General features: G+C 47.0%; 1 protein-coding gene across 14 annotated transcripts in view; it reads right to left on the bottom strand.

The window, feature by feature from the left end:
- The window catches only part of LOC110387723 (zonadhesin-like), a 113,412-nt gene that overhangs the window by 70,927 nt on the left and 21,025 nt on the right, over positions 1–21,460 (bottom strand). For all 14 annotated transcript variants that reach the window (XM_021376207.1, XM_021376205.1, XM_021376210.1 and 11 more), the window contains 34 exons: positions 21,074–21,223; positions 20,240–20,455; positions 19,658–19,762; positions 19,430–19,574; positions 19,105–19,319; positions 18,921–19,020; positions 18,030–18,196; positions 16,806–17,039; positions 16,271–16,368; positions 15,455–15,632; positions 14,769–14,996; positions 14,492–14,587; positions 14,161–14,334; positions 13,309–13,464; positions 12,379–12,499; positions 11,777–11,991; positions 10,969–11,220; positions 10,683–10,874; positions 8,802–8,951; positions 8,555–8,658; positions 7,829–8,046; positions 6,306–6,526; positions 5,954–6,100; positions 5,337–5,501; positions 4,950–5,101; positions 4,574–4,742; positions 4,218–4,326; positions 3,570–3,715; positions 3,076–3,201; positions 2,565–2,741; positions 2,166–2,390; positions 1,587–1,713; positions 1,054–1,253; positions 117–329 (listed from right to left, as the gene is read on the bottom strand). In XM_021376207.1, the coding sequence (XP_021231882.1) occupies positions 117–329; positions 1,054–1,253; positions 1,587–1,713; positions 2,166–2,390; positions 2,565–2,741; positions 3,076–3,201; positions 3,570–3,715; positions 4,218–4,326; positions 4,574–4,742; positions 4,950–5,101; positions 5,337–5,501; positions 5,954–6,100; positions 6,306–6,526; positions 7,829–8,046; positions 8,555–8,658; positions 8,802–8,951; positions 10,683–10,874; positions 10,969–11,220; positions 11,777–11,991; positions 12,379–12,499; positions 13,309–13,464; positions 14,161–14,334; positions 14,492–14,587; positions 14,769–14,996; positions 15,455–15,632; positions 16,271–16,368; positions 16,806–17,039; positions 18,030–18,196; positions 18,921–19,020; positions 19,105–19,319; positions 19,430–19,574; positions 19,658–19,762; positions 20,240–20,455; positions 21,074–21,223 (5,691 nt within the window). The remainder of the gene's footprint in view (positions 1–116; positions 330–1,053; positions 1,254–1,586; positions 1,714–2,165; positions 2,391–2,564; positions 2,742–3,075; positions 3,202–3,569; positions 3,716–4,217; positions 4,327–4,573; positions 4,743–4,949; positions 5,102–5,336; positions 5,502–5,953; positions 6,101–6,305; positions 6,527–7,828; positions 8,047–8,554; positions 8,659–8,801; positions 8,952–10,682; positions 10,875–10,968; positions 11,221–11,776; positions 11,992–12,378; positions 12,500–13,308; positions 13,465–14,160; positions 14,335–14,491; positions 14,588–14,768; positions 14,997–15,454; positions 15,633–16,270; positions 16,369–16,805; positions 17,040–18,029; positions 18,197–18,920; positions 19,021–19,104; positions 19,320–19,429; positions 19,575–19,657; positions 19,763–20,239; positions 20,456–21,073; positions 21,224–21,460) is intronic.

Below are 21,460 nucleotides of genomic sequence, written 5' to 3'. Positions count from 1 at the left end.
TCCCAGGGCTTGCAGTCCATTGGGAAAGCATGTGAGAAAATCACATTTGTAGGTAATTTTCTTTTTATGCTCTCTCTTAACTGCAGGCAAAGTTTCACTCAAAACCAGTAACTCACCCGGCTGTGATGAAGAGGAGCTGCCACAGGGAAAGCAGGAAGCCTGAGCAGGAAGGTGATTGAAGGTGCCAGCAGGACAGGCCTGACAGTCCTCTATGTGCTTGGCCAAGTTGCTGCTCCCACGGGTCCCCGGGGGACAGGGAAGAGGGGCAGATGTCAGGGAAGGGCAGTAATAGCCAATGGGACAAGGCTTCTTGTGGTAAGTCTCACTGCCTAGAGAAAGTGGTGGGGCTGTCTCAGACACAGACACTGCTTACAGAACTGAGCAAGTGTTAAGACAGTCAGAAAGTCACTTATTTATTCCAGTTATACCTGCACCTTTATATATGTACGTGGGAATATGTATAAACACACACACGTATGTATATGTGACATTAACCAACATTCAACATTTTCTAAATTAACTTATTCATACTTAAGTGTCTCAATTCATTTCTCCCAGTTACTTGACTGGACAAATCCAGTGGCTCGAGTGGGTAGCCACGATCTCCCCCAAGCTTTACAGCACCAGATCACACATTACTGAACTTAACAGAGGAGCCCAATCAGTGGAGACCTTCAAAGGCTTGTAAAGTGATTCCTCCTGCCTCCTAACCCAGCAGGATCCGTGCAACACCGGCTGTCACGCAGCAAGGTTTGAACACCCACGTTCACACTTCAACATATTAACTCCTGGCCTCACAGCTGAGTCACAGAATTAGAGGAAACAGTGCTCGCGGGGGCCACCAAAGTCATCCCTTGAGAGAAAGGACACCAAGGTCCAAACCATCTTCGACGTATTTCTCTCATCTCTGACAACCTACCAACTAACGTGACAACGCACATCAGGGATTTAAAACCACAGAGGATCGAGAGCTTCGCCCATACAGAGCTGAGAACTTTCTGGTTACCACTGAAGCTCTTTCTTGCACAACTTTTCCATAGCAGCAGCATTTACCTTGTGGGCAGATGAAGCCTGCCGGGCAGGGCTGACAGGGTGCAGAGATGAAAGAGTCATTACGATAGCTGCCTGCGTCGCAGATTCTGCAGAATTTCTCAAAGGAATCCCTTGGCCCAGGGGAGCTGAGGGCCATGTATCCTCCTTCACAAGGCAGTGGGCGGGCACTGCCCAGGGGACAGTAATAGGGAAACACACATCTGGAAGGCAGAACAGGGAAGAGGAGGGAAGAAAACTCTCTGAAAACGGTCTGACTTCTGGAATCAACCACCAGTGCAAAATTAAAAATGATTCTCGTCTGGTTCCAGGCTCAGGCTGACTAGCACAACTCATAACCCATCCTACGCAGCCTCAGCAGCCACCAAATCCACAGCTGTGATTAGGAAGATACCTTTGCTTTTGTACAACGCAGAAAGTCTGCTGCTGAAGCAGTAACTCGGGTTTTATCACAGACAGATTTCACAACATTCAGAGTTTAAAAAAAAAAACCACCCCCCTTAAAGCTGGCTCCACCAGCCATGCTAAGTACTCACAGCTGCTCAGGGCTATTGTATGTTGATGAGCCTTCGGGACAGTAATACCCAGCAGGGCACATGGAGGGCACGGCTGTGCGAGCACCGCAGTATGAGCCAGGCCTGCAAGGCTTTGGATTTACTGAACCTGGTGAAAAAGAGGAACTAGAGATTGATTTATGTGACGTTCTCAGAACAGGAGAGCACGTGCTGGGGAGACTGAGCAAGAGGGCTTCACTAAATGTTACCGTCCATCAAAACTCCACCTTTCCTCTTGCTCACAAAAGGACATAGATCCACTGAGAACCAATTTGCTGTTAAGCTCAGAGGCTCAGACCACCTCTTCATGGAACCTCAGCTAACTGAGAACGGGAAGGGAAGCCAGAGAAAGAGGAGAGGGGATTTCAAAGGCCAAAATGCCAGGAAAAGGCTTGAGGTTCCACTTCTAAAGCCACTCCAACCAGTGGCCATTTCCACCAAGGGCTGCTGCAAGAATGGGGCTCAAATCATTGCTATATGCCATGGCTCTGCTGTGCACCGTTCACTTTCCTCGGCTTAAACAGCTGGAAATAAAGAAACAAAAGAACACGATCGTGTCACCTGCTGGGCATTCATAGCCAGGTTCACAGGGTACTCCTTGGGTGTTAGGCAGCCCTGTCTGTGCTGGGTCTGGGCAGTAGTACCCTGGTGAGCAGGGATCACACTCTTCCAATGATTTTGCACCAGGCTGTACTCTGGAAGTGCCAGGTGGACAAAAGAAAGCATCCCCTTTACCAGGACACCAGTATCCCAGTGGGCATGGATAATCCTCAAAACTGGTTAGACCTGTTAGGAAGAGAAGAAAAGAAATGAAGAAAGGGAGGCTGAAGGGCCAGGAGGGGTTTTAGAGAAGAGCTCTAAGCACACCGTGAATGCTACCCCTCCCTTCCTATCTCATCTCAGGGAGTTTTGTAATCAGCTCCAGTGGTGGGAAAGCGTTTGATTTCACCTGGTGCTTACCTGATACAGGGCAGTGATAGCCCGGAGGACACGGCTGGCAATCTGTCAGGCTCTGAGCTCCCGGCTGCTTGCGGTAAGTATGCGGAGGGCATTTCTGAGGTGCCAGACTGTCCTGGTCACTGCCATTACCTCCAAAGCAATAGTGTCCTGAAGGACACAGGTAGGCCTCTGAGTCCCCTAACAAACAGAAAATTCAGCTTTAAAGAGCCACCTCTTCACTGTGATTGCAGCACCTTTCTTCTGCATCCTACCCGGGTCCTTCCTAAACCGCTGCATGTATGAGTACAATTGACGCCCACAATTCAAGAAACAAAGACAATTCAAGTCCTTCCTTTGGCAGGTGGAACACAGAGGTATTTGGAGACTGGCTTTGACTCCAGAACTCACAGACAGTTTGTCCTACAGTGCAGTGTCTGATACTAAAGTTAGCCTGGCCAGAGTCAGGGATACACACAATGCTCATGAGAAGAAACCCTCATTCCCTCCCCTCACTATTCTCCCGGACTCCAACCTGCTTTGCACCAGTGGCCTGGTGGACAGGGCAGGCAGTCTTCCCTCTGCCCAGCCCCGGGAACATCCCTAATAGTATTGGCAGGACACGGTATAGGTAACTCAGATCCCTCCAGGCAGTAGAAACCTGCAGAAATAGATGGGGAAAGGGATGAAAGTAAAATACAGAAGCCTTCTAATGGGAGTAATGATTCAGCAATCATCTCCTGTCATAGGATTAACATCTACACAGCTATTGGGATTCTGTGCATATCGACAGCCAAATCAACAGCCTTCAGATTTTTCTGGACCAGCAGATTGGCACCACAAATTTAAGGTGGCATATTTAGTCAGGAAAACTTCTTTGGTCAAAAAACATAAAAGCAGACGATGCCAATGAGCATGACAACCTCTAAGTGGGTATCATAATATAGTATACAAGATCATAGTTACTCTCTACTTGGTTAGAAGCAACTCTCTACATACGCTTACTACACTCCCAAGATTCTCACTTACCTGCAGGACACAGCCCAGCACATGCCTGACCCCATTGGCATCCAGATGGAAAGCGCCAGGAAAAGCCAGGGCCCTGTGGAGTGGCCTGAGAGCTCCCAGCAAGGCAGAAGTACCCAGCAGCACACTTCCCCACTAGCTGTCCATGCCTGGAGCAGAGAGAACCGGAAGAATTTACATGAGACCTGCTGATAAAGATTTGGTGCAGAAGCAGAGTAGTTGTTACACTGATAAGAGAGAGAAAAATAGACCCATTTTTTCCACTTAGGAAAACATATAGATGACTGAAGCAAGCCAAACGCTTTTAAGTTCAAATTCCATGAACATGGGGGCAAACTGCTTTAGATGGAATTGCAAACAACTTTCCACTGGGCTGAATTTTCTGGATTATTTTCATGTTTTCACAGTCACTGCCTATCTCTTTTAGATGCTCCTTTATAATATCGTGACAATGTCAGACTGCTTTGCAATAGCTCTCCAAGTTCATAGCTCTGTACCCAAAAGCTGTGTCTGGGGTTACACTTATTTTCTTTAAGACAGAAGTTGTAGACAAGCTGGGAAGAATTTAGTGTTGACTTACCAGCATAAAACAAGGACGAGCTGCTTAGGACGTAGTGGAAAAAATGCCAGATAGAAATGAATGGTCATTACCTGCAGTAGTGACCAGGTAAGCAAGGCAGGCATTGCTTCTCATTCCAGAGGCCAGTCATGTTTGGAGGAGTAAAGGTGCCTTCAGGACATGTCTGAGGAAACTGTGTGCCTGACAGGGAGAACACAGAGAAAAACAGAACATCCTAGGAAGACCTTATAATCTGACATGACCCTAGAGCCGTATCAGAGTAACAAATGCCTCTCCCAAGAAGCAAGACAGCACAGTGCAAGGTTTGCTGCCAGTTCCTCATTCCCTGGCCTACAGCAATGATATTAAGTCTGTCCAACTCTGGCATGACAATGAGGCACACAAGGTTTGAGTCCTTGGCACAGCTCATGTGCCAGTTTCAGTGTACCTGTAGGACAGTAAGCATGTGGTGGGCAGCTCCTGGGGTCTCCAGCCACCAGCTCCTGGCAGTAGAATCCTCTCTGGCACGGAATGCAGGATGCAGAGCCCTTGGCTGGCTGGTATTGCCCAGCAGGGCACGGCGTTGGGTGGGCTGCTCCTGACTGGCAGAAATGACCCTGGCAATGATAAAGAAGGAGGATTCCATGGAGACTGTGATAAACTTAGGGTCTGTGTAAAGGGTGAATCCCAGCATTACCAAAGCAATATTCCCTGTGGATATAATCAACGTTTCAATCAGGCCTGTAGGAGGCTTTACCACAAAGGAAAACACCTGCCCAGAGCTGACCCACCTCTTTCACTGCCCTGATGTCACTAAGCAGTACCTTAGGGCAGATAAATGCTGTGGGGCTGAAGGAGCTGAAGTTTGCTGGGCAGTAAAATCCCTCAGTACAAGGTCCTGTTGGAGAACTCAAACCAACGCCAGCGCAGAAAGACCCAGGATAGCATGGCACACAGCTCTCCAGAGAGGTACCACCTGAGGATGAAAACAGAACTCAAAGTCAGTGACAGAAAACATGGAAGCATCCCTAGGTCAGTCACAGCGGCGTAAGCATCTATTTGCACCAAAAACACATGGTCATCACTTAGCCTTGGCTGAGTGTACAAACATCTTTCAGTGGCAAAGGGAAAACCTCTCGCCTTGGTCACCAGTAGCGAAGCCTCCATTGCTGTGGACCAAAGGAGTAACCTGTTGGTGAAGTCACACTCACCTGTGCTGTTGTTCAGGGTCCCAGCTGGGCAGGCGACTGGGAAAGGAGTGCCCTCGGGACAATAGTGTCCAAGTGGGCAGGGCCCACTGAGTGGGAATGCTGGCGTCCCACGTGGAACAGCATCAGTGGCTCCTCCTTCACAGTAGTACCCAGCTGCACACAGACCTGCCATGGGAGAGCAGAAAGGGTAAAGAAACGGTCACCAGAAAGGATGGAAGCATCTCCTTAAACCCTCAGAAGTTGGCAGATAAATCAGAAAAGAGAAGCTGGATCCCATCCTTGGCCCATTTTATAGCTCTACTGATACCCTGCACGATCTACATTTCGTTTGCTTCTCCTCTTCCCCACCACCCGCGGCCTCTATCACCTCCTATCTTTACATGCACTGACCTCATCTTGTATTTTTACTTATTTTTTTTTTAAACTATTCCTAAGTCTCTAACTTGTTTGCAGATTCTGTGGAAAAACTTCTTTCTGTGGAAAGAGTTCTGCCTTTCTTCTCCTCCTATGTCTAACCTTTGCATTTTAGCCAAGCAAGAGCTACTCTGCACAAACATGAAAACAGAGTCGGTGAGGTATTTAAATGGACAGAAAGAAGAGCTATTAATCAAACTCACCATCAGGTTCCCAGTTAGCATCTCCTCTGCAGTACCTGCCCACTGGACACAGCTTGCAGGCAGTGGGGGCCAATGCCCCCTCCATGGTATTCAGTGTCCCCTCAGGACACGGCATGGGAGCAGCAGTCCGAGCTGGACAATAGTAACCTGTACATTGAGAGAGCTGAATGAGGCACTGCTCAGAAAAAAAAAGGATTAATAAAGCAGGAATGCCAAACTTGCTCTATCCAACTGCAAATACCCCATTCCCCAGAGCAAGACACTGCTAGGGTCAGACAGAAAGACGTGTGCAGGCACCCATCGCACCTCTGATAGCACGCCAGGGGTTTTGTGGCACATATGTACTGCTTACCTCTGGGGCAGCTGAGTGGTTCTGCAGTGGCTGCATGGCTGCAGGTCATTCCAGCTGGGCAAGGGAGGCAAGCACTCGCCCCTGGCATAGGGCTGAAGGTGCCAGGCTCACAGGGCAGTTCTAGCCCAGTGCCAGCAGGACAGTAGAAGCCACTAGGACATCTGTATCCATGAACCCCATCAGAAGGGCAGGGAGCAGAGCTTCCTTCCAGACAAACGTACCTATAAGGAGAGAATTCTGTCCTGGAACCACGGGCCCACAGAAACAACAGATGTGGGGAGCACTAACCAAAGGTCACCAAGTTAAAGGCCCTTAAAAATGTTTTTATTTCAGTTGGGCTAACAATCATTCCTCCCATGTCCTGACCTAGCAATTTACTACCCATTTGAAAACTCTTGTATAATCCTCTTTTTCTTTTTTTCTTCCCCTGCTCACTCAGCTGTCTGGAAAGTATTCTCATTCTGGTAAAAAAAAAAAAAAAAGTCCTTAAAAATTAAGTTTTTTGTTCACTTCAAGGCAGAAAGCCCAAGCGCTCAGTTCCTGCTGTTTTTGCTTAGTTTCCTTTTGTTTTCAATCCTCTCATTGGCCTCTGCTTTAATGTCACCTATTTCTATGTTACTCTTCCCTTTACCATTCCCCTCAAAATAAGTAAGGATGGGGAAATACAAAAAAAAATTACCATTTTTAAAAACTAAGCAGCAAGGAAATGAAAGCCATGATCCCACCGCGTGCTGTGGATGCAGCTTCTAAAGAAGAAGCAATTCACAGTCCTTAAGGCCATGACTGACTGCAAGAGGAGCAGCATCAAGCAAAAGGACAGCAAAGCTGCCTGTCACCATTCATTTACTCAGAAGCAAGGCCTGCTATACTGAGCAGCAGTTGTGATTTTCTCTAGCAGATTCAAGAGCTGTTAGCTCTCAAATCTTTCCCTACTAACTCCTGTTACACGCACTACACGGAGATCACTTCTAGGCTTCCCTTTCACAGATTAAAGGAACTGAGTTTCTGTGGTCTCTTGCTACAAGGCGCACTCATGAGATGGGCAAATACTGCTGACAACACTTTGCTGTTTGGCTGATGCAGGCCAGCACTGCTACCTTGTCACTGCTTATTGCACCACCTGGTGGGAGCAGAGAGAAAACAGAAGGGAAAAAGGATGCAAATTCTCAGCAACCGTGTTTATGATAAATAAAGGACTTGTAATTAATTAAACCTACAGTAAAAGCAGTGAAAGACTATGTAGAAGGCTGGGGCAGAATGTGAGGCAAGCATAGAGGGAGAAGAAGTGGCTGTGAAACACATGCCAGGACCACCAAGCAGATGCTGTAGAGCAGCCTGTAACTTAGAGGGCTCAGAGCAAACTCTCTGCAGTTCAGATATTCTTGACTATAAATATTTGCACACAAGGGATTGGGCAAGATATACTCAGGCCCAGTGTTTAGTTTGGATGCCCCTGTGCTCTAGCCTATATAGTAATCCTGTCAGCTGTATTTTCCCACTAACAAGTGACAGCCTCACCGCACCCTGCATTACACAGCGATGTCTGAGCCAGATCAAACAATCCTGCCCTGCTGCAATATCGTCCAGCGGGGCACGGCTGGCACTGCTCTTCTGCCTGCAGGCCCCTGGCAGCAGAAAAAGACCCAGGAGGGCAGGGCATGGGATTCCCAGTTCCATTGGGGCAGAAATGCCCTGCAGGACAGATATCATTACCAGGCAACGCGAGGCCAGCAAATTCCACCTGCGTGAAGAAAAAGAAAGAAACAAACAAACAAAAAGAGAAAAGAAAAATGTTATCAAAACAAGATTTGGCACAAAATACTACAGAGACAGGTTCTGGAAAGGGCACACAAGCTGAATCCTTCAGGTTTTCTGCCACTGAAACTAAATGAAGACCACAGCTGGCATAGAAGGGGCACTGGAAGTGCTGGTTGCTGAGCCACAGCTACCCAGTCACTGCTCTCATCACGTGGAAGAGTCCTGAGACAGGCACACTCAAGGGGTATCTCCAGAAATGGATGTCCAGCCATAACTTGTTAACAGGCCACAACATATTCCAGCAGACATTCAGAGCAGCACGTCAGTCCATCTGAGCAGCTACCAAGGTCAGCAGCCAGCAGGCAAGAGCAACCCTGTGCAAGGCACTAAGACTTGGAAAAACATGACACCAGGAGCCATGACATTGTGAGAATCCAGTCCTCATCCCCAGGACACAAGGTCTGCTCTGCTGTTTGCCAGCGCTCACTCACCCTGTGTTTGAAGGGGGTTGGGCTGATGGCTCCCTTGGCACAATGATAACCTGAATAGCAAAATCCAGAAGGCTGTGAAAGACCTGGTGCTGAGCAATACATGCCTAAAATGAACAGAAAAGCGATCTCATTGAGATGGTCAGCACAGAAGATAGGTGAAGGACTTAATAATCTGAAGGGAGAAGTCATATTTTTCTCAGCCTTTCCATGTATGCCCTCAGGTTTTTTGTGCCAAATCCCTGCTTACCTGCTGGGCAGGGCTCACAGTCAGAGTCACTAGTGGCACCAGTCCTGGGGCCAAAGGTACCCTTTGGACATGGATGCTCTGTACTGAAGTTGGTACCTGCCAGACAGAAATACCCAGCAGGGCACAGCTCAGGAGTATGTGTTCCAGAACCTAGGATACAAAAAGTAGCATCTTGCTCAGGAAACATTACAAGACGTGACAAGCAATGTCATTCTCCATCAACATATTCAAGCTAAACCCAGGACATGGGATTCACTGTGTGTGCTTGTGATGTAGTCGTTCAGATTCGTTTTGCAGTAACTGGAGAGAAACAGCACTTCCAGAGGAACCGTGCTTCAAGTACAATTCATCTCATCCTAAGGCAGACAACTGAAATAAAAGAGATAAATTGCACCCCTGAAGTGCCTCTTGCCACTGACTACAGAGGGAGTACAAAAAACTAGCTCAGGTACAGATGTCTACAAAGGAGCTGTCTAAAGTTTTATTCGAGTAATCCCATCAAGGGAACAGAATCACGTCTGTGCAGCTGTTTTTCCCGTGTTTTTTTGTAGCATGCACAAGCTGCTAGACAGGATTGGCTACCTCGTATTTTCCTGGGCATTAAGTTTCTTTGCCCCAGAGAGGAGAAAGATTTGGCTTCAGCCTACTCGTTCAACAGCAACTTCATAGTCTTAGAACCCTGCTTTGGCTTCCACTCTTGGCAGATACTGATGCATCTGTCTGCCTAGTTCCATAATCCAACACTGACTTAAGAGAACCTTAACAGAAATATGGAAGCTGTGGCATTCAAAATCCTTCTTGTCCTGATAAGTCTCAGTAAGACTCAGCTCTCAGTGACACGAAATCCATTTTTATCACAATACACAGCCCCGCTTTTGTTAGGCTGGGCCAAGATTACCTAAGTCCTTCCCCTCCCACAACTGAGAAGACCCATTCTCACAGGGCACGGGGAAGGCAGATCCTGTGGGACACTAAAAGCCTCATGGGCAGTGACAGGCACTGGGACTAGCTGAAGTCTGGCCAGGCAGGTGATAGTACCCCACAGAACATGGTCCTTTGGAAGTGATTTTGCCCAGTCCTGCAACCAGGAAAGCAAAGCCTTTCCTTTCTCAGATCAAAGACAAAAGAAAACCCTTATCTCCTGAAAGCACAACCCCCTTCATCATTTACCTGTCACCAGTATCAGAAAGAACGCATTCTCCAAAGTTCAGCCTCAGACAAAGAACATCTTAGTACAAAGGAAAGGCAATTCTGAATTATATGCCTGTGGGAAACGTGGGCTTCCGCATGCAACTGTACTTTTGGAAATCTCACTTGCGGTTCCAGCTCTGGTACACACTTGTGTGAGTTCAGTTCTCTCCTATTTCAGTTTCCCACCTGAGAAAGGAAAAGCTTCTTTGTCTAATGCAAGGGGTGGGTGAATCTGTTACCACCAGCGTGACCTCAAACTATTCAGTGTTGTGGGGGGAGTAAACACACATATTGTGCAGACAGACTGTGAGAACCTCTGAGCAGCTGCCTCAAAGCAGAGCCCCTGGCTGTGAGCCAGCACCAAGTACCTGTCTGCCAGGCCGTTCTGTTTCCCAGAGAGGCTGAATTCTTGTAAGACATCTAGAGAGGGTGTCTGAGCCAAGCAACAAAGACGACACAGAATAGCAAGAGCTGTTCTGGGTGCTATGGAAAACACCACAGCAATGTTGGAAGATAAATAACGTGGGGCATTTGTGCTTGGTGAATGTCCTACCAAATGAGAAGTGTGGCACAGTAGGAGTTGGTTCCTCCTCTAAGGACAAGTTTGTAAGGAACAAAGCTGTAGAACGTACCTATCTCGCCTCACTTTACATTGTGCAAACCCCAGTTCTCAAATACATCAGTACTCACCACTGCAGAAATATCCAGCTGGGCAGAGCTGACAGTCTGCTGATTTCCACTTTCCTCTCTCAGAGTTGAAGTGACCAGGGCTGCAAGGAACCGGGGATTCAGAGCCTTCGGGACAGTAAAAGCCAGGGGGACACTGCTTATGGTCTGGCCGTGTGGATTCAACGTCACAGAAATAGCCAGCAGAACACGATCCTGCCAGAAAGAAAAGCTTCAGCGTTAGGGCTGAGCACCCAGACAACATTAAAACACCCAAATAAAAGAGATGTTCGATCCAGTCAATACACACCAGAAACACTCATCAAGCCCTCTCCTTGGCAGAACTTCCCTCCTGGGCAGGGCAGACAGGCATTCTGGTAAACCATTCCAGACTGAGGCAAAAACTTGCCAGTGGGACACGGCCATGGCTCGTTGCTGCCTGCTGGGCAGTAATGGCCCGCAGGGCAAAGGCCACCAGTGGCATCGTTGGCAGGATTGGGTACGTGTGCCTTTGAAGTGCAGTAATACCCGGGCAAACAAGGACCACTGGGGGAAACGAGTCCTAAAGAGAAGGAATACAAAGTCAAATGAGATAGCGAGTTACATAATTCACAGCTTCTGGACTAAACGAACCAGACAAGCCTTGTCACCACGATGAATTCAGAGTCTACTGGCTTGTGATTACGTTTGTTATCTAAAAGCTAGATCTGCAGGCTCCACGTTTTCTCACACAGCTGATTACCAGACAGCTAAGGGCCTAAACATTCTAGATCACCTTACTGAAGATGCTGATCAAGACCATGTACCTATTTCTCCACTAAGAGAAAACCAAGGACAAATGAATCCTAGAGCCTAAGCAACTCCGCTTTTGGTTCAATAATCTTTTTCCCAAAAAATCCACCTTTATCTACCTCTAATTAAACTTGCAAGAGATGGATTTACAGAGATCGTTATAATGATCATAAACAATTTGTACTCAACAGGCCCCAGAGGTCACTGCAAACACTACTTAAAAGTCATAAAAACTGCATACAGAAGGAAACTTCACCTATCAGTGGAACTTAAATCTAGATATAACACAGCCTAGGATCTGTATTTAACCCACACGTGGCCCTTACCTGCACTGGCACAAAACATGCCTCCGGGACAAGGCAGGCACTCTCTAGGATTTCTCAGTCCAGTTTTGTTACTGTAAGTCCCTGCTGGGCATGGGTACTGGTTGCCAGCTTTTGTGCCCGGGGGGCAGTAATATCCTGCTGGACAGACCACTGGTTTGATCACTCCATGTGAGTAGTTATGGAGATTGGATGGATGGTCTTCTAGGGCACAGAACCTACATAAAGAAATCCAAGTACTGCCTCAGCCCATGCTTTCCCTCTGTTCTAAGGGACTAAGAAACACTTTCTGCACAACGATAGTCTAAGATGACAAGGAAAGGAAAGCAAATTACTTGAAATGATACAGAGAGCTGAGATGGAACCTGTCAGGAACACTGTCTTTACCAGAAGACTCACCTACTAGGATGGATCTTCTGTAACACAGGTTGCAGTACAGAAAATGCCATAATAAAGGGAAAAGTAACACAAAAACAGGAAGAAAAAACCCAGCCATGTGTATCAAAAGAAACAACACACAGCGCAGCTGCCTAAGGCAGATGGAAATACACATGCGGATTTCCAAGGAAAGCATCAAAACGAAGAAGCAAATCCATTTCACTTACATTCCTGCTGGGCACGTTTCACACTGGCTTTTACCAGCCTGGTCCTGGTATTTTCCAGAGGGGCAGGGTATGGGCTCAGGGCTGCCAGTGGGGCAATAGTGACCCACATGACATAAATAATCTACAGGGAAATAAAGAAGGAATACTTATAATTGCTCTGCTCATGACCAGTGTCATTGGAGGAACCATCACCACTAATCTAGAACTGGAACATTAAAGATAAAGACTTTGCTCCTATTCAGATGGAATTGGAAGTGTTTTACGCACAGAACTGTAGGGGTTGAAAGGGACCTGTGCCTGTTGCCTTGCTGGGCACCACTGAAAAGAGTGTGGAAAAAAACAGATTTATAAAGATCAACCCCTTGCCCCGTGTTTGTTAAAAGCTTTGCTTTCCTTACACTGCTTTGCACTTTGAGCAGTGGAAGCAGTGGTTCGTCACATATCACCGAAGCAGGCTTTTAACCAAACTGCTCTGCAGACTTGTTGCCCTCCAAAGCTTTCAGAGAGCTAAATTGGCTGCAGCCTCTCCGCACTGTTGCTTTTCAGAGCTGCCTGAATGCGTCTGACACAGCGGGGTTTGAGTTAATGTGTATCCCCATATCACCCTTATCTAATGGAGAACAGACATCCTCACGTCACGTTCTCACTCACCAGCTCTTTCTAGCAAAGCTGAAAATACAACAAGGAATAAACACCTCTGGAGATATTTATTCAGCTCGTTTTTTGTCCTGGTAAAATCCCAGCAAACAAGGCCCATCTTCCTGTTCTAGTTACCCCCTACTTCAGCTGCGTTACTGGATAGAATTTTCGGAACACATTTTGTAGAAAATCTAAATAGAAGTCTATAAAAGTAACTTCCAGTCCCAGATTTTACAGCCATCTTCCCATTGCAACTCCTGTAGATAAAGAAGGACCTCTAAGATTTCCTACCTGAATGCTGCCCAGACGCAGAGCCCTCCGGGCAGAACCACCCCTCCTTACACAGACCTTCAGGGGAGCTCTGGCCGCACTCAGAACAGAACCACCCTGGGAAGCAGGCCTGGCAGTCCTGTGCTGACTGGCCACCACGATGAGCCAGGAAGGAGCCTGAAAGTAAAGACACCAAAAGCACATGCTCCCACATCATCCTCGACACTGTTGGAAGTGGGGATGGAGAGAAAGCTCTCGCAGAGTAACTGGTGCATGGCTGCTGGTAGAGGGCAGTGCTCCTGTGTGACAGGTCTGTGGGAGGCTGGTCATGGGTGCTGGCTGAGGTGAATTCCTATTTCTTTCTAGTCTACACTAAGCAGTGCAATCACGTGCTTAATGTATCTGCAGATTTAACCCAGGAAAGCAACAATCATCTAAAAGCCTTTCTCATTCAACTTAATTGGCAGTCTCATTAATGGCGATGTTAAAGGACAGCTTTGACTGCAGGGAGGGCAGCACAGACTCCTACACGTGCTCAGCTCACCACTGCTGTGTGACCTTTCCTTCAGGAAGGCTCAGCAAAGAGCTTCCTCCCGACAGCTGCACAGCAGCATGTATGCCACAGACTGAGGCTCCAGAGGCAGTTGTGCAATTACTGTCTGAATTTAGGACTGATGCTTCCGATACAACAGCAGCAGATTAGCAGCTAAGATTCCATGCTGACAGCAGCTGCCCCTCGGGGAATGTAAAGGCATGCTTCAGTGCAAAATAACAAGGGGCTGCAAAACAATGGCACAGACTCAGATGAGCTCAGCAGCTCACTAGGCACTGGTAAGAGAAATGATGGCACGCAGCAGCTGCTGTCAAACCTACCTCGGGGACACGGAGATGGAGAAGAACTCCCTGCAGGACAGAAGTGGCCTCGAGGACAAATGTTCCCCACCGCTCCATCCATGGGGTTTGGGAGCATGGAGCCCCCTGTGCAGTAGAAGCCAGCCTCACAGGGACCTGATGGAGCTGATAGCTCTGCAGTTGCACAGTACAAACCTGATGCAGGGGACAGAAGCAAAGCCCTCCATTTGAGAGACACCAGAATGCAAATACAAACAGCACAAGACTGGGATTGCCTAGCGATCGTGGCAGAAGGGCAGACAGTATGTACAAAACAAAACGATTTGTGCAGGGAGAAAGATGCTTTTCCTACCTGGAGTGCAGGGAATAGGAAGAAATGATCCAGCAGGACAAAAGGTTCCTGCCTGGCACCGTCCAAAAGATCCAGAAGCTGGAGCTGCCACGTCCACTGATGGAAAGAACAGAGGCTGAGTTGAAGCAGAAAAAATGCTATCTTACCTAAAGAGCTAAGAACAGAACTAGAGCACTCAATTAAGGAAAGCAGAAAGAGAAAGCAAGTCATCTGAGTCCTTTAGGTGACTCTGTAACACCACTGCTACAATAATAATCATTATTACACTTCATCATACCTGAGTGATTTCCAGGAAACATTGGCTTGCTTGACACAGATCCAGGTGGACAAAACCATCCAGGCATACACAGTCCATCTGGTCTTGCTAGGCCTGGCTTGGAACAGACCCTTCCAGGAGGACACAGCTGGCACTTGGAAGCATCCCAGATATTTAAAGCTTCACTGTACGTTCCAGGAGGACAAGGATACTGAGTGGCAAATTTGGTATTCCTGGGGCAGTAGTGACCTAGGAGAGAAAAGACAGGTTTCAAAAAGATCAGCACGTGCTGGTGATAACCAGAGAAGAACCTCCCAACTTGTACACACACAATTCTCTTCATCTGTTTCTGAGGAAGACTGGAGCCAAGCTATGACAGTGGGCCCATTTGTCACGACTGGAAGACATCTCTGTCACATTAGCAGCATAAAATGGAGCTGACGGGTGTTGAGGATTAGCAATACTTTTAACAGCAATCAGTTTTTTAATAAGTCTTGAAGTATGTTCTAAAAGTCTCCATAGTTACTGTCTATTCAGACAGGGGAACTGAATCACAAAGAGGTTAAGTGCTTTGACCAAGGTCCAGCAGAAGAGATTGGTGACTCATGCAACACAGTCCAATGTTGAATCTACTCCAAACAGCTATAAGAGCATCAGCTAATCCTGAAAAGTTCCCAGAACGAGTGAGTAGGTACAATGAGACCCACCTGCAGGGCAATCTGTGTAGTTTGTGGAAGCAGCCTCGCAGTAAAAACCTTCTGGGCACTCCAAACACTGTGCCATACTCCAGGATGGGCTGTAACTCCCTGCAGGGCAAGGCTGGGCTCTGCTGCTCCCCACCACACAGTAATGTCCAGGTGGACACGGTCCTCCACTGACTGTTGTCTTTGAAGGAGAACACCACTGTTACAGAAAGTCTTTCTATACAGTTGACAAGCACAGAGGGCAGCCTCGCAAAAAGGACAGTCAGATTCTAACAAGTGAAGAGCAGAAGGCACACAGTGTGCAAGTCTGCATTCATCGCTTCGTCTTTCAGGCTGCACACATCCTTTTCCAAGCTAAGAGATTAGAACTCTGCACATAACAAATCCTCCTGGGCTGGCTGTTTGGAAGCAGGCATCACCCTTTCCCCTTCATCTGTGGTCCTCAGAGAGCCATGGCATAAACCCACTGTCTCGTTATGACCTGCAAAAATTCTCCGTGTATTCTGCCTAGGAGGAGGGCTGGCAGATGCAATATTCTATTCCAACTCATGCGCTAATGACCTCTGTAATTTTTATGTGACGTGGCATTCTGCTCTGTTTTGCAGCATCAATATGCAAAGATAAAGATATTTTTAGTCAGGTGTACTTTACCATCGCTAGCCCCTCTCACTATCAATCTGGTTTATCAACCAGATGCACCTAATACAGAAGATAACACAGTAACTTAGAGTTTGAGCTGGGGCAAAAGAACTATGGTGATCTAATGGTGTTCAGTTCTGTTACCACGTTTGCCATATTTACACCACAAGAACAGCTTACCCTGGGAGGGTTAGGAGAAACAGCTCCTCCACTGCAGTAGAATCCACCTTCACATAATCCAGTTGGAGACAGAAGTCCAGTCCCACTGCAGAAATACCCTGAAGGAGGGACCACCAAAGCACCATAATGACATTGGTCAGACAAGACAGACAGGAAAGTATAAATGGGAAAAAAAAAAATCACCCAATCATCAATGTTTGATGTCACCCACATCTATTCTCCTGGAGATATTTTTACTGAGAACAGCTGCAGTACAGAGCTTACATGCCTGAACAAACAGCACTACATATTGTCTCAAAGTATGAAGACCTGTAGAGGAAAGGTGGAAAGATCACAGCACAGAAATGCACATCTCGCTGTTAGTATGCTCTTACAGGGTTAAGTGGCATTTTTAATCTATGTTCTACTTAATATCTCTCTCCAAGAAAATGGATGTGCACGATCATCGTACTCCAGAACCACAAAGTTTCTCAGGAGCCCTAGAAATGCTGGTGTTTGGCTGGAATCCGGCTCTTCCTTTCTCTCAGCACTGTACCTGCATCACACAGAAGACAGTCCTCAATCCCAGTATTCCCAGTTGAGTTGCTGTAATAACCAGGAGGACATGGCTGTGGGAAGGCAGTGCCCATCGGGCAGTAAGTTCCCTTTGGGCATGTGTTGCCCAGAAGACCATCTGTAGGTGTTGGACTAGAAGAGCCTCCACTGCAGTAGAACCCAGCCAGACAGGGCCCTGTAACATCTGCCTGCCCCGCGAGTGCACAGTAGTGCCCTGAGAAAGCAATGCACTGCCATTAATACAAGGAGAAAACAATGTGAAGTTATGTCAGAGGACAAGCTACATGTCTAGACAAACATGTAAATACGTGAAGTGCAAAACGCTCTTCCTTTCCATGATTTAGGCAAACAAACTGACCAGCAGATGATGTCTAGTGACAGGAGGTTTCATGAAATTAAATTATTATCTAAGTTATTAATCTAGGCTCATGATGTGATTCATACCATCATCAATCAGATATCCATACTAGGAGAATAATCTGACCTCTCTCTCCCCTCCCCAGACTAGAGGGCCTAGCTGATGGGCTTTGCTGAGATTCCCAACCTACAGGTGGCACAAATCTCATGCTAACATCACATTTGCACTGAACAATGCGGTGCTGCCAACAAATACTGTCTCAAGACCTGGAGACAGTATAATCAATAAGAATGATCTTTTGCTCTAGGTAATTTAAGATAATTCTCAGTAGGACGTCATAGTTCTACTGCTTCTGATTTTCATCTCAGTTGACTACCTCTGCTCACCGTGACATTTTGCAGTCTAAGCTTCTTTCATGAAGATGGCTTTATTTTTCAAGTTTATGAAGCATTCTGTAAGGTATCTGTGACAGATGTGTGACAGCACGGAGATGACCATCTCCCAGACAAATATCTTCTCCCACATTTTTCCATATCACATCTCTTTAAGAGTTACTTCTTGACTCTAAAATGTACCTTTCTCTGAAGTGCTTGACTCCAATCAAGGAGCCTTGCCAAGTGCTTCCAAGTCCTGTTCAGAATACAGCTTTAGAAGCCCTCAGATCAACAGGCAATTGAATATTTGCCTGTCTTCATTTCCATATGACGTAGTGGGAGTGAGACGCTGTAGCCCGTTATTCATCTACTGACACATGCAAAATGCTATTGCTGAATCTCAAGAACATTCAAAATATATTGCTACAGGCTGCCCTGTCGCCATCCTAACATACACTTCTCTGCTGTTTACCTCGTTCACAGGGGATACAGTGAGACACCAGGCTGCTTCCATTCTGTGGGTTGTAAGTCCCCTCAGGACATGGGAACTGAGTCCCAGAAGCGGTGCCTGTAGGGCAGTAGTGGCCAGCTGAACATGCATTCTCCAAAAAAGAAGAGGAATTTTTGGGACAGAAGAACCTGGTTCAAAGATAAAGGAAAAGGGATAATGGGAGGAAGAAATCCTCTAGCAATATTCTATCCACAAATACCTGAATAATGACTTAACGGTGGCAATAGCTGGTCTAATGTGGTTTCTGCACTGTGCTGTATTGACCTCAAAAGAGACCTACTCATGCGTATTACTACATCCTTACTTGTTTCCTCATACACCAAATTGACGGCATAATTGCAAAAGCCACAGAGACGTAATTTTCTTAACTTGAGTCATAACACATCCAGGCTGCGAATCATCAACTTGTAACAGTTAATCAAGGTCAAATCCAGTTAGTAATTGGAGATGAATCCCCAAAGGACATGCCAGCCTCAGCACCAGGTGATACACAAGACCCTCTTCCCCTACATCAGGATTATGCCACTCTGTTGCCAAGGGAACCATCTATTACTGCAGACATGAAAGAAGTTAGTTCCAATGGTTTCCTTGCTTTAAATAGATCTCTCATCTAAATTCCCTTCCACTGTAGTTGTATGTGGATTTAGGACTTGGCCTGGTCCCATAATCAATTACACAGTTTTGCCAACTGAGTTCAATACTTGCCCTGCTTCCTGTCAGTTACAAGTGCTTTTCAGTAGTAAAGTAAGTCATTTGCCCACTGCACACTGCTCCAAGGTGACTGGATGAACCATTACGTCCAATAGTACTTTATTCCTACATACAACACTAAGGTCACATTCTCACTCTTACCCTTGGGGACAGGGGAGGCAGCTGGCTTGCCTTTGTGAGGGGTTATATGACCCTGCTGCACAAGCTATTGGAAGAGCTGTGCCCTTGGGACAGAAATACCCTGGAAAAAAAAAGAGTTGATCAGAATTAGCAGTCTTTGAAAAATCTAAAGAAAATGAGGCCCAGCAGGGGAACCCTAACTTACCCTGGGGACACAGCTCTGGTTTCGCACCAGGGACACAGTATTCACCCTCAGGGCAAGCATGGCAATTCTCTCCATGGGTCTGTGGCATGTAGGAGCCAGTGGGGCATGGTTCTGGACTCCTGGATCCAAGAGGACAAAAGTGACCGACTGGACATGGAGCCCCTGAGAGTCCATCAGTGGGTGTTGGGGTCTGGGCCCTACTGACACAGTAATACCTGCAGCAGCAAATACAGGAACACACTCTCATTGTTTCAAGAGTAAAGACGACCTCTTGTAGAACATCTCTCCTTCCAGAGTACACAAATGCGTTCACTCTTCTACCTACCCTGGGCTGCAGTGTCCCGTGGGGGCCCTCTGTCCAGAGCTGTTGCAATAGTACCCTCCAGGACAAGGCTGGCAGTCCTGCAAACTCCTACTGCCTTCACTGCCACACCAGGTGCCAGGAGGGCACTTTATTGGATGTGGTGCACCTGGCAAAATAAATTGCACTGGAGTGAGGAAACATCACTTCGTACTTTATATAGGAAAACTACACATTAGCAAAGTATGCTACCTTCTGGACAATAATGACCAGGAGGACAAGGAGATCCCGATTCCCTATCTTGAGGATTTCTTACCCGGGCACCAATTCTGCACCAAAATCCCTCAGCACAGTCTCCTAGCAAACAGAATAATACACAAAAAGCGCATAATAGGTGCATAAATACAAATTTCAGAACACAGATTGAAATATTATCATTAGCCATGACAAAGTGCTTCGTCACTGCATACTCTACAAATTAATGATGAACTGGCTACCAAGGAGAGAAGCTGCTTCTAATTATGTGGAGTGGAGAACTGGTAACAGATGACAGACCAACAGCTCCAGAACAGAGAAGCACTTAGACCAAGCACTGCCTCCTGTGTTTGGGCAAGTACTTAAGCACACATTTCAAGTTCCTGCAGTACCACCCTCCATTCTTGCACAGAAAATGAGATATTTTTTCTCCCCAGAAAGTTCTCGACAAGTAAAATGAAACAGATCACCTTAGCAGAGATTAGAATTCTACTGTCCTGACTTCAATCCCTGGCAGTAGCCAACAGCCATCGATAGGACTCTAGTAGTCGTGAACAGACACAGAAGACAGCACTATACCTGTTGGGGCAGCAAGTCCAGAGAATTCACAGTATTTTCCTGGTGGGCAGCTTTGACATTCTTTGACAGCTTTCAGTTTTTGCCTTGGCCCAAACGTTCCCGCAGGACAGCTGTACTGAGTGCTCCTGCTCGTCCCTTGTGGGCAGTAAAAGCCTTGTGAGCACGGGTAAAGGGTGAAATCAATAACTGGCCCTTGCTGGTTGTCACAGTAATAGCCTGCAGAGAAGGCAGAGGGGAAAAGCCTAAATTAGTCACTGAGATGTACTAGGTACTGAGCTGCTGCTCCTTGGAAGAGAAGGCTCCTACCAGGTTCTCCCGGGCCCACCAAGCACCTCACTGGCCACTCGAGAAATAAAACTATTGCTGACCTTAACTTACTATTGATCTGAATCACAAATCTGCTGGGACAAATCCACATCAAAGCATTCCCAGTTGTGGTACTTGTAAGAAGAAAATTTAACACCTAGCGATCTCCAAAACACGGACAAAACCTACGGGTGGCATGGGGAAACATGCAGGGAAGCAGCACTGAGCTCTGCTTCCTTCCAGTCACTGAAACACTTCAACAACTTTCCCACTGAATGTGAAGGTTTTCCCTCAATGGCATTTTAGCTGTTCAAAAGAAATACAGAGAAGTCACTGCTCCTGCTTTTATGTCAGAGTTGCCTGAACCTCTAGCAGTCTTTTCACACAGAGCCAGAAATTATTCTCTGGTCAAGAGAAGAAAACCAGGCAGTGAGTTTCAAAACTTCCACCCATAAGGAAGCTCAAGAGCCAGGAACAGGCAGGCAGCTCTTGTACGAAGGATGCAGAGTGCTCAGTGCATTCCCTCACCTTCCCAGCACTCTCCAGTGGGGGCACTGAGTCCAGGACCCTCGCAGTAGAAGCCAGAGGGACAAGGTTGGCACTCAGCAAGCGTTCTCCTCCCTGGCAGGCTGGAGAAGGTGCCAGCTGGGCACAGCTTGGGCTCTGCTGACCCCGCAGCTGTGAGAAGAGAAACAAGGCAGACAGAAACGAACAGTGAAATAATAAATAAAGACTGTTGCATTTGGGGGCTGGATGAGTGCAGTGCAGCATGGAAATGGCAGCAGTGGAATCTTATTTTCTCTCAAAGGTCAAGTAGTGCTGCACGGAAGAGGACAGACATTATTAACTTCATTTCATAACGGGTAACGGAGGTGATGCTAATTACATCCTGAAGACAGACAGCTTCAAGCAATG

This window comes from Numida meleagris, chromosome 23, assembly GCF_002078875.1.
Source record: "Numida meleagris isolate 19003 breed g44 Domestic line chromosome 23, NumMel1.0, whole genome shotgun sequence".
Lineage (NCBI taxonomy): Eukaryota > Metazoa > Chordata > Aves > Galliformes > Numididae > Numida > Numida meleagris.
This window is presented reverse-complemented; position numbering and strand designations above follow the sequence as displayed.